This window comes from Balearica regulorum, chromosome 4 (assembly GCF_011004875.1).
Source record: "Balearica regulorum gibbericeps isolate bBalReg1 chromosome 4, bBalReg1.pri, whole genome shotgun sequence".
Taxonomy (NCBI): domain Eukaryota; kingdom Metazoa; phylum Chordata; class Aves; order Gruiformes; family Gruidae; genus Balearica; species Balearica regulorum.
In genome coordinates, this window is record NC_046187.1 from 65,700,376 (window position 1) to 65,713,057 (window position 12,682).

A 12,682-nucleotide genomic window follows, 5' to 3' on the forward strand; every position below is an offset into this window, starting at 1 on the left:
TGTTTATATTCTGAAGTCCTAGACAATGAGGAACAGACATGTTCTCTCTTGTTATTTCTACCAGATGGGAGTGGTAACTTCCAGCAGAAGGAAGGTGTAACAGGTGGGACCATTAATCCCCTATTATAACTCAGGCATGAATTGCTGCCAGAATAACCACAATTCTGTATGATTTCATGCTTTAGGCCTGGAAATAGTACCTTGGAACTGCTCATATTAACAAGCTTCTCTGTAAGCAACAAACTTCACCGAACATTGTTTCTTGAGGGTTTGTGTCTTCGGTGCCTAATTCTACCTCCAGCAGTAACCCAAGGTCTCACCCGCTCCCTTACATGCTATCATACATTCTCTGTGCAAGAACTGCACAAGCCCAAAGCCAGAGCTGTAAATGCAACCACGTCCTGGCTGGCCAGCTGCATAACACCCGTGCTTTGCCTTCTTTCTCTCATGTGTAACTGTGCTTCCCCCCCCTCCCCCCAAAGTTGTACGTATTTAACCTTCCAAGATTCGTACATATTTGCAAATCTGATTAAGTAGGCCAGAATGTTCAAAAGTCCTTGGAGGTAGAAAGGATGAATGGAAAAGGAAACACCCAATACTGGAGTCGCTTAAGCCTCATTTCCTTAGATAAAGAGATAAAAAGATTATAGTGCACAGTGTGATCTAGATAACCCTCATCACGTGCTCACTCCTCAAGTCACCATCTACTACCTTTACCGGCCATTTCGCATTTTATTCCACAGCATTAGTACATTGAGGAATACCGGACTAAAAATGTGTGCCTGTGCGCAAAATATTGTAAACTTTTTACAATTAATTGTTTACATCTATAAACTAGCTTTTAATCGATTTGATAACTGCAACATAGATTTTGTATAGTAATAGTTTTCAGTCAGAAAGGTCTGCTGCATTTATTTTATGTTTGACAATGCATTTTGGGGACATTTACTACACATGGCCATGCTGGTGGATGGTTTTACTACGCATTGCCATGTTGGCTGACATTTACACCTTTTGCCAAACTGATGTGTAATCTCAACTCTGCTTAAGTTTTCCTACTTTTTTTGAAACGTAGCACGGGCCGATGAGTATCGAAGGCTGGTCCTTTTGTCTTGGATGCTAAACGCAGCACTTAACTTTGCTTATCTGGCACAAATGCTGCATAAAGTTGGGGGCCGTTGCAGCCCAGTTTGGGACACATCATCCGTCTTCCCCCAGAAACACCAGTCCGCCTGCAAGCACCCTCTTTATTCCTCACGTTGTTACCCCCTCAGTTTAGTTGGGTGAAGCGAGTTTGCTTCCTGTAAACGCACAACGCCATTTGTAATTCCTTCCGATTTAATTAAAGGCATGAAAACTGCTGTGCCCTCGGCGTCTCAGGTTACCCGGTGGGCGTGGAGACCCGCTACCACGGGACAGCGGCCGTGCCCTGGGGACAGCCCGGGCGCCCGCCTGCACCGGGAGCCCCTCCCGCGGCCCTGCTCCGCCTCCTGCCCCAGGCGGTTTGCAGGTTTGGCCTCAGAGCGCTGCTTGCCGCGCACAACCGCGGAGCAGCCAGGGGCGGGCAGGCAGTGCCCGCCGCCGAGGGGCGGGCAGTCAGTCAGGCAGTGCCCGCCGCAACCCCGCTCCTTGCGCGCCCCCTCCGCCGCCCGCTCCCCGCGCAAAGGCGCGGGTCGAACTGCGCATGCGGGCGGAGGCAGGCCGGGCGGCGGCGCTGGCGGGGCGGCCGTGGTCACGTGGCGCTGGGTCGTTCTCCGCGGCGCGCTGCGCATGCGCGGGGCGGATGTTAGCGCCGCCGTTAGCACCGCCAGCGCCGGGGCTCTATGGGGAGAACATGGCTCCTTTTCCCGAGGAGGTGGATGTCTTCTCGGCTCCGCACTGGCGGATGAAGCAGCTCGTGGGGCTCTACTGCGACAAGGTAGCGGATGGGGGCGGCCTCTGCCCCGCTCCTCTGAGGCGGGAGGGAGGATTTCGGGAGTGCGCAGCTGTCAGCGCACTGTCGCCCCAGCCCCGCCGGCAACTTCTCCTCGCCGCTGCTGCAGGGCTCCCGGGCGCTCCGGCCTTTCCTGCCGTGGGCAGCAAGGGTGGTGGTGCCGCCTTCCCCGCCGCGCCCCGCGTCCCGCTCGGTCCCTCAGGGCCGGGCCCGGGCTCCGTCGCCTCTCGTGCCCCGGCGGCTCTGCTGGGCTGCGCGCCGGCCCCCGGCGGGGTGTCCCGCTCTCTTCAGCTTGGAGGAGCGGCGGTTCCCCGCGGGGACCACGCCTTCCCAGCGCCTTCCCTCTCCCCGGCCGTGGGGAAGGGGGCCGCCGGCGCTCACCTCCCCGGACTTGCTGCTCTGGGGCTGGGGAGCGAGCGCCGGGGCCAGCCGCGGCGGAGCAGCCACCCCCGTTAAGGCGCGGGGCTGCGTGTAGGTGCCCCTGGGCCCCGGCGGGGCCGTAGTGCTGGGGCGGGGGGGCGGTGGGGACGCAGGCAGCAAGCCCTGTCGCTTTTTGTTAATTAACTGGTACCAGGCGAGACACCGGTGCTGTGCATAGTGCTCGCTAACAGTCTGCAAGCGGCTGTGTTTCTGTTTTTATACGCAGCGTTTAATTGGTGAGTAGCTTAAAGATACCCTAGGTAGGTTTTTTAAATTTTAAATATATATATAATTTTACTCGTAGACAAAAGTAATTTTTATTCTTGCATCAGCAGTTAGTAATCGAGGCTGATGTGCCACCTGAAAGGCAAACTTTGCTGTAGCAGCTTTGAGTGTAGTGGAAGGGTTTCAGGCAAATACTTCAAAGCCAGCACTTGTACTGAAAAAAGTAGTGCCTCCCATCTCTGGGCATAAATGGCTGTTTGGAGAACCAGATTGGCTAACAGACATTTAAAAGAAAGGTGAAATTGCGTGAGAGATACTATAATAGTTTACTACTGCCAGTAGGATGGGGGAGTTCTCTCTTCCTTCCCCTGTTTTTCAAATGCCACCTTGTACTGCTCCGGGGCTCACCAGTCCCCTTTGTTTGAGCCTGTTCAATTTGCTAATCGGGTAAAGAAAATGTGAGTTGTTTTTTGCTGGATTAGCTAACTGAACAGGCTGAGGAGAAGATGTGTGTAATTTCACTTTGCCTTTTATTTGTGAGTGTGTTTGCAGTTAAGTTTTTTAATCTGTGGCAGCATGAAAACTGGTGATATCTTAACAGAGTGTTTTTTATGTGAAGGGAAGCAAACACCTGGGACTCCCCCCCCCACCCCAGCAGCAGTATCAGCAGCTGGACAGGTTTTGTTTCAACCTCCAGATACTGTAGTTATTTGGGGTTTGCTCATAGAGAGGCATTTCTGTCAGTTTTATTAGGCCTTCCACAAAGTTTTGACTAAATTTACCATGGCTTGATGAAAGTAGAACTGCCTGAGCAGGAGTGGTTGGTTTTCCTAAATATTGGTAAATTTGATTAAAACTAGGAATGTAATCTCTCATATTATAAAAAACTTTATACAGGAGTTTGCTTGCTTCCTTTTTCTTTTGAAGAAGCGTGAGCATGAACGAATGACGCTTTTAAAAAAGTATTCAATCTTGCATCCTTTAACCCTATTTCAGAACTTTCAGACTGTGCCTGGCCTATGACCATTGTATTAGAGTAAGGCTAGCTTTGCATCAGAAAAAACTCTCTGAACTGTGACTTAACTTCTTCTGTGATTGAGATGCTGTAATTAGATAAGACTGTAGTTCTACTTATATGACAATTATAATTTGTAAAGCCATGCTCTTTAAAAATTTAGTTTGCCCTTGAGGGGTCTTTAATTTTGTGAATTATGTCTTACCTGCTGTTCCTCGTGTTCCCTGTACCCTGTAATGTCGTTGCTGTCTGTTAGCTAATTTAGTAAATTCCACCAAATGTTAGCAAGGGTGAAATGGGTGCATCCGTGCTTTGCTTTTCAGGGGAACAACTGTAATGTTACTGATGGGTAAAGTGTGTAGGTGCTTCCTTTAGAACAGAGAGACATAGTTTATTTTGTTCTTCCTGGACTTGATGTGAGACGGAATGGTGAATCAGACATTTAAGATGTTTGGTGCATTAGGAAAGTTATCCTACTTCTTTTTTAACTCTTGCTAGCAGAGATCTCACCATATGTTTGCTGCATTCTTAAGTGGCATGGACTTGGATAATAATAATAACTAAAATTCTGTTTTGTAAGGAAACCCACAAGGTTATCAAATCTATTGCCTACTCTGATAAGTAGATTCTTTAAGTCCTCAGAGGATGTAACCCCCTGTAGGTAGTGGAGTGCTACAGCAGACAGTCTTTATAGTTAAAATGCTTTTCCTAATGCCTGACGTCATCTTTGCTCCAAATAGAGCAGATTCTGTTTTCCTATCTCTAGTGAACCGTTTCTCATTGTCAGAAAGATCTTGTGCCCGTTTGCAAATTGTAGCCGTGTCCTCCATCTTAGTTATCTGTTTTCTGGCCTAAGCGAACTGATTCATTATACTTCACCATATGGGTAACGCATTCTCTACCTCAGTGTACTTGTTGCTTTTGTCAGAACTAAGCTGCTGTTCTGTAACAGTTTAAGCTATCTGACTGCCACTGTTATGACTGCGTGCCTTTCTTGCTCCCATCAGCACTTGAAGTGACTCACAAAGGCTCTAAGCTGGCAGAAAACATTTTTTTCCTGAAGCAGGGTAGTTTTTCTGCTGAGGCAGTGCTGCCAGCAAGCACTGGTCAGATGAGTACTGAAGCCAATGCGAGGCAGAGGGTGGGACCATGACAACCAGCAACTAGATTGGCTTAAGCTACTGTGAAACCTCAGCCTAATGATGTCTATGTTTTCCTGAAATCTGTTGTGCAAAATAGGATGTTGAGTAGAGCAGATGTGTTTTGGATGCGTTTTTCTGCAAGCTTTTTTTTTTCTTTACAGCAGTATACTTGCTTTGTGCTTCTCTGATACTTGAATTTCATGTTTGTTGTTAGACTTCTATCATGGATGTAGAAGTATGCCCTTGTCCAAATCAACATGTTGGTGTCCAGTAGAGACTGTTTCTGTTGTTGCATTATGATTTTGTTTCCTGCACTCGAGAATGTGCCACTCATGTATTACCTGCTTTCCTAGCTGTGGCTGAAAGCATCGTATCTGTCATGAGGCAGCACAGATTTCAACTGATGATGTATTGAAAATACCATTGTGGTTTGGCTGGAAACATTGGTAGCTATGGCTTGAGAGCACTATATGCAAGTGCTTGAGCAACGATTTCCTCTAGATTGTAGTAGTTTGCTGTCAGGCAAAACAGTGTCAAAAACCTTAGAGAAATCATGATCTGTAACATGTGTTGTCTTCCTCTCAAGTAGTTTGGTTATCTTATCAAAAGGAAATCAGATTCTTTTTTTCTAAACGAATCCGTGCTGGCTGGTTGTTACTTCATTAGCTTCAAGATCAGGGCTACTCAAGTAGCAGACTCTGGTCTAGATAAACGCAATTAAATTTTGGTTGGGCCTTCCCCAGAGACAAGACACCTGGTGTTGCTGTATGTGTTCTCAAACTTCCTGCTGTCTTGTAGAGTTAACTGCAGCTGAAGAGTATGTTTTTAAATCTTTGTTACAGAATTAACCAGCAAATTTAGGTGCTTTAGGAAAAGGAATAGGAAAAATAGTCACGCTCTGAATGCTGCAACGCAGTTATCAGTGATTGATAACTTGTTCTCATGTCTTTCTGTCTGCCTCTTAAAATTAGCGTGAGACTTCATCCTGTGACTGAACAACCAGCTGCTGCTGGAAGGGTTAATTGTTGATGATATCCTCTGTGCTTGTCTGGTCCTTTGAGCAGCTAGTTCATCTAGTGCACTGAAGCGCAAGGTGATTCAGTAAAACTGGCTCACTAAGAGGTCAAACAAGCTCCAGAACCAGGTTGACAGTATGGGAGGAGGGAAGAGGACTAACCATTGCAGAAGTAAACAGCTGCTTTAATAGCTCAGCTTTATTGTGAAACCTTTGGGTGTTTGATCAAAAGGTCCCTCTGTTTGCCTGGCTTCAGTCTTCTGTGATCTCATTTTTCTACAAAATATCTCTGCAGTTATTTTTAATGGTTCAGTAATTATGTTGGCTAGTTCTTCCAGGAAATTCGGATCAATTTTGTCATGTTCTGCTGACTTGAATGCATTGAACTTGTATAAATATTTAACTAGTATTTTTCTTTTCTAGCCTATAGTTCTGACTACTTGTTCAAAATTGATTGCCATAAATATTTTTTCCTAATTTACTTCCTTATGAAGACTTGAGCAAAGATGACACTTAATTTTGCTATTGTCATCTCTGCCTTTCCTGTTAAATAGTTGACTTAACATATCCCTTTTCTTTTTATCTAAGTGTGTATACAGACTTTTGCTGTTTTTCTGTGTCCTCTGTCCTCCTTGTTTGAAGTCTAAGTGCTGTTCTGTTCTGCTTACCTGCAGTGTTAAGTTCTTGGTTATTTTTGCAGGATTAATTTCAAAACTTACGTGTAGCTAAAAAGTTCCTCTCTATTTCCTAATGGTTTCTTTTGATAATGTGCATTTCTCTTCCACCTTTGTGTCTATTTCAATAGCCTTCTATTGCGCTTCAGTTGTTTCTCTTCCTTGCAAGCTTTCGCCTTTGCTGAAGAGAACGAATTGTTTTCATGTGTAAATTTGTGATGATCTTGCAATAAGGATATTACAGATGTACCATTTTAGGAGTGAAAAATACTCCTGAATTAAGTTGAATTGAAGTTGCAAAGCATTAGGCAGGGAGTCAGGTGACCACATTAGAATTACACTTTTTGTGGCAGCAAGGGGGACTGAAATCTGAAAAATTAGACAAATAATCAACATTGTAACTTTCTGTTGCAAAGTCAAGTACTTTTTGCTTGATGTCCTTGAGAACACAAGATGACTGTTGCATGAAGATGTGTCTTTCTGTTTCTAATCAACAAATGTTGGTAAAACTTTCATTCTATTTTTGAAATCCTTTTTCAGTATTTTGGTACACTGCTATTGATTTTCCACTGCTGCTTCAAATGTATGCGTTGATTTAGAAATTCATAGTATTTGGTTATTACCAATTAACATTCTGTAGCAATGAGCACTTGCCTTCACCTATGTTTAGAATGAACAAACAGCTACTTAGGATGCTTAGTGTTAATAAGTCTGCAAATGATGGGCTATGCTGTCACTACAGGCAGAAGATTCCTTCCTCCTTGGAAGGAAATTAAACCTTCTCATTAGCATCCAGAGATAGGTGAGCAATTAGCTGTCCATGCCTGTGAGTATTTTGTCAGAGACTGCCAGTTGTCTTTCCATCTTAGCTTCTGGATACGGTATAGTTCAGTAACTTGTTGCTGTACCTAGTGGGAAATAACACCTTTGAATTCATTTTTCATATGTAAGAATATTTTGAAGATGAATCTGGAAGTAATAGTGTGTTGTAAATATCTACATTTTAAAGCAAATGCATTTTATGTAAGGTGCCAAAGGAGTTCTGAAATGGGGGACAACAGTGATAAAACATTTTTGGAGTTTAAGTGAGGCTCTTCAGACCTGCATAACAAGTTTGCTCATTTTTTCAGGACACTTTTAGCTCTTACTGTCACCTCAAACTTTCTCACCACTTACTTATTTTTTGCCTAGCAAAATGCCATTTTTTCTTACCTACCAGATGTTTTGGCCTTTTGTGTCTCTTTTGCCTTCATAAGAAAAAACTGAGGGTATTTTCTTATGCCAGAGACAGTAACAGGTTTTTTTCCCAAGTAATTGTTTGGCACCTATTTTTGCTCTCGAATTGTAGGAAAAAAAGTTTTCTCTTCACCCTTTGCTTTGCATGTTGCTCTCATCTTTTGTCCTCTCCTCCAGCCTGCTCTGGAGAGCAGTAATAACCCACCTTTGCCCTTCTCTGCTTTAAGCAACAACAGTTTATTCTTGCCTTCTCTGGCAGAGAAAAAAGAAATTTATGCCCTCTAAAAAGCTAGAGACTGTAATTAGTGTATATTGGTGTTCATACAGGTTTTATGCAGCTATCCTAGGACATGCTTTAACTGATTAAATAGGCTATAAGTTATAATTCTTGAGAGACTTGGCTTTTTGTTTGTTTTTGCAGTTAGTGCCCAAGGTGGCTTAAGCTGGAACGGTGAATTTTTCCAGTGCCCACCTTCAGTTCTGTTAGGAAACTGCAGTGAGCCTGCTGCAGAGGGGAAAAGGCATTTTTGCTATGTTTGTAGTTGGTGAGTTCCTGCAGTGGGAGAGTGGAGAAAAGCCTTGAGGCTGCTGTTATTTCACTCTTGGTACTTTAAATATGTCCTGACAGAAGGCCAAAAGGCCAGGTCTTAGCAGGAACCTGTGTGAGGATCTAAGACAGGGAAGAAGCCTATAGCATCTAGAATATGTATGAGAAATGCTGTGACACAGATACCTAAATAACAGCATCATTACAAGTGTTCATCATGCTTTCATTTAAGGCCCTTTTCTTTCATATCCTTACTAGATTTTTCTTTAATGTTTTGTTGGGTTCATCTCTGCAGGCCTAGTGACAGCCTGTGTCCCTTCATCCTGGTAGACTTTTGGAAACCACGTGATGGAGGAGCCTCAGCTGATTTACCAGTGGTTCCTGAGCTGTGCTTTCTGCTAAGGTCCCCAAGGGGGTCTGACACTCCCAGCAATTGCATCACTGTAAATCTTGATGCAGTCAGTCCCATGTTGTAATTTATGTCACTTTGTGAAAAGCCTTAATGATTCAAAAACTGACATACAGATGTTCATTAGACAAAATTTACTGTATGTAGTGCAAGAGTGTGATATAAAAGACACCAATAAAAATACAGCAGTTTGTTTCCACCTGCACTGTGCTTTTATGTTTGGTATTTATCAGCTTGACCTTAGCCTTTCAAAATGGAGTACAAGATTTTACCTACCCTGTTGCCTGTGCTCTTTGAAAAACAAAATAATTTTGTCTGCCTTAATCTTTGATTTAGTATAGTGTTTGTTGTTTGGGGTTTGTTTTTGTGGGGTGGTTTTTTTCCTTCTTTTTGAAAGGCTATTTCAAGATTTTAGTTAAGCTGCAAAACAACCAATGAGATTACATAGAGGACAGGATTATATAGAGAGGACAGACAGATGGGCATTTGAAAATTTTGGATTTCTTGTTGAGTTCTGCCAGATCCTGTCTTGCCTACCTTACTAATGACTATTATTCTGTGTTGACCCACAGCCAAGAAAAGCACCCAGGGTAGAAAACCTGTATTACTCCTCTGATGTAAGAGTTCATACATCCAAACAGCTGGAGCATGAAGTAGTTTAGCTAATTCTCTTACTGTTCACCTTGTATACCTCTGTATAAAGCATAGCCAAGGAGCAGGTGACACTGAGAGCACAGTCATCCTTTTTGCTAGGCTATCTATAGTTCTTATAGCACTATGGTTCTTCCTTGGGGACAATATAAACTGAACTTCTGGTTGTGAATTCCGAAGTAAGACATTGCATGTAACTGGGTGTCACTGCAGGCTGGCTGTCAGACTAGTGCACTGACCAGGGGAAAAATCAACCCACTAAAAAGGCACAACTTCTAACTGGGTCTGTACACCAAATGGGTTCATCTTGCAGCTGCCTAATTGCTAGAGAATATTCGAGGGAAGCAGTAGGAATGTACAGCTGGAAGCAGGGGTGGGGCTGCTGGTGCTTCTGGGTGTTTCCTCCTCCATCCTCACCCCCCTAATTTACAGCAGATTAACTATAACATGAAATTGCATGCTCTTGGTGTTGACACAGGCACACCTTGTTATGGTCTTTGTCCCTCCATTTTGTTGCTCATAAAATTGAGATAATATCTCTGCAGAATCCAGGTTCCCATCCTTTGAATTTTAGTGCTATTGCATATGCATAGTGATAATACCTAAAAATGTACGAGTGAAAAGTTGTAGCTAACTAGTAAAGCCATGCTGCTTTTTTTTTTTTTTCTGGTGCTATTCAATTCTAAAATGTTAGTTTTTTTAATCAAAGTGATCTGCCAGCTCCATAATGGAAAATATTTTATTTTTTAATGAGTTTTAAATCTGCTGAGTTAACTAGTGGTAGGAATGTAGTCTACATTGATTGTCAGAAATAATCTTTATTTCATCTCCAGTGGCAGTCAGCTGCTTGTATAAGTCTTAGCAAGCACTGTGGTGAAAAGGAAGAAAAATTGCCTTCATTTTTTTTTTTTTTCCCCAGATTCCAGACTGAATTTTTAGGGTTAGTGGTTGTTCAGAAGGTGCAGGTGCTGATGGGGAAACCGTCATTTGAAATAAAGCAGTTTGTGAATTTGTAGCCACTTCTAACTTCTTTAACCTTGAGTAATTATTCCATTTTAAATTTGTGAAGTCTTTGGGCAGAGTGGAAAAAATCAGTTTTCTCTTTCCTGTTCTCTTTCCGTATATTTTTGTTGTTTTCCAGCTTGTAGCTGGGAGTAGAGAGATATTTGTAACTGGGAGAGTTAGCACACAGCATAGGCTTTACTTACTGCTGTGCTAGTCTGATAAGAGCAGTGGACTTTTTCGTTATTCCTGTTTGCTGCTTTCTCCTTGCTGGTTAATAGTATGCTTGGATATTTGTAAGGAAAAAGCAAACCTTTCCACTCATTACATGCGTTTTTGGCTTAGATATTATGAAATAACTGTTTCAATTTACTCACTGAAAACTAATGTTTCTGGAAAATTAATTTTCTTCTTCTAGGAAGACATTTTTCCATATTGGCGCATGTGTAAAACACTTCCAGAAACCAAGTAATACTGTGTTTTGGTGATTTAATTAGCAGCCTTGAGTTGTCTTATTTGTTCATAACATTTTGGATAGAAATATCTCTGTCTCTATCTGACAGAAAGTTTCATTTTTTCCATGAAAGCACTAAAGCCACAAAGGAGATGCAAGAGTTGAATGTGTATCTACCTTCAGTTGAGTGTCGTGAACATGAAGCATGGTATAAATAGCAATTACTGTTAATCTTGCTGGTGCTGTTGTCTTGTTTTTGAAGCACAAAAATGAAATAATAGCTTACAGTAAGGAAGGGTGTGTGTTTGCTACACCTCTCTATGTGCATTTTGACCATGTTAATGGCTCTATTGTAGTCCAGCGGAGTTGGGCACTCACCTAAAACTGGTATATGATTGAGCCACAAGGATTTTTCAAGCATAGCTATTCTTTAATTGTGCAACTTGAGGTTTAAAAAAGATGTCCATCAAGTGATCTTAATTCAGAGTTACTATTTTTTTCCTGCAGAGGAAGGATGGAACTACCCAATCTTGAATCAATGGCAGAAAATTTCTAAGATCTACTTCTTAATAATCCTAATATTAGTTTACACATTGCTTTCAACCCTGATGAAAAAAATCAATATTTCCAATTTTTATTTCAGTCATGATTTTAAGTATTTTATATGGTAAAACTCCTAAATTGATCAGATAAGTATGAAGAACTTCAGAGGAAAACAGCAGTCTTATGTTAGCGTGACTATCCCCTTGTCATGTTGTTACTTGGAACAGCTTTGGTACATTTTGTGACTTTGTGCTTTACTTCACTGCTGGCACCACAGCAGCCCTTGGATTATTGATTTGCCTTCCCTAGTTTACATGAAATAAAGTTGATATGTGGCGAAATAAAGTTAATACTGAGTTTAACAGCTCCTGGCTACTTTTAGAGTATGCCTGCATCAGCCAAAGGTCTCTGAAGTGTTTAAAACAGAATTTGCAATGCGATTGACTGTTGGTTGGCCTGTTGCTCAGGCTATTTGGATTATGTAGAATTCTTAAATTTCATGAATCTTCAGGAGGTACCATGACTGTTTCTATTGTGGTACCGCTCCTCCATCTGAGTTTGCATTCCAAACACAAAAGCATTTGTGCTGTAACTTGTAATCGTTTAAATGCAATGCTTTCAAAAGTCGAAAAAGCTCCCAGGTATCTCTAACACCCGTGGCTGTGATAATCCATTTAGTGTGGTGTGTTTTAAGCCTGCTCGGGGATCACACATGCGCTGTGCTTTATATTTTTGACAAGTCAGCAAATATCCTTAATACAATCCATTTCTTCTCCCATGCCATTCTCTTGGGATTCTCTGTCCAGGTTTTGGGAGTAGTGGTTTCCTTTTGTGCTACTAAACTCCTGCACTGGTTTTCCTTGTGTAGAGCTGGTGAAAAGTGGACCTCGGAGTGGAGCAGCTGCTGTCTGTTAATAGTCTTGGTCCCCTGTCATAAGACTTCATCAGTCCTAGTAATGAAATTACAGATCTGACCGAGTGATTTTGTTGCTAGGCTACCTGTCCTCTGAAAAGCCAGCTTTCCTCAGCTTTGACTGACCTTTTTAATGTACCGATTGCCGATTCAAGTACAGTCATTAAACTTCAATATCCCCTCCATAGTTCCTAATCTCTTGGATATCTGCTGGAAGCCTCAGTAGGAGAGGTAAATATGCAAGCATTTCATGTTACAGTGGCTTCTATAACAATACACTTATAACAGGAATTCTTAAATTGGATGCATGAATGAATTCTGTATTTATTTCAGATTTGTGGATGATAATAGGTTCAACAGAAGTTTGAGTCCTGAAAAGATTTTTGAGTCAGGAGGATGAGAAGATGCTATTTTGTATCAGAACCAATCTTGTGATTTTTTTTTTTTTTAATCCAACAGCAAACTATAAAAGTTTTCTCTAACCTTCCTGTTACTTCAGCAGT

The 12,682-nt window shown here is 42.3% G+C and overlaps 1 protein-coding gene across 4 annotated transcripts in view; it reads left to right on the plus strand.

The window, feature by feature from the left end:
* The first annotated feature begins 1,596 nt into the window (after positions 1–1,596).
* Positions 1,597–12,682, plus strand: part of FBXL5 (F-box and leucine rich repeat protein 5) — a 42,883-nt gene continuing 31,797 nt past the window's right edge. For 2 of the 4 annotated variants that reach the window (XR_012835394.1, XM_075752461.1), the window contains exon 1: positions 1,621–1,918. Coding sequence is in view for 2 of the 4 variants with exons in the window: in XM_075752461.1 (XP_075608576.1) it covers positions 1,685–1,918 (234 nt within the window). In the remaining 2 variants the exon portion in view is untranslated. Of the gene's footprint in view, positions 1,919–2,464; positions 2,590–12,682 lie in introns of those variants that run through there. The other 2 variants (XM_075752462.1, XM_075752463.1) reach the window with 2 other exon arrangements.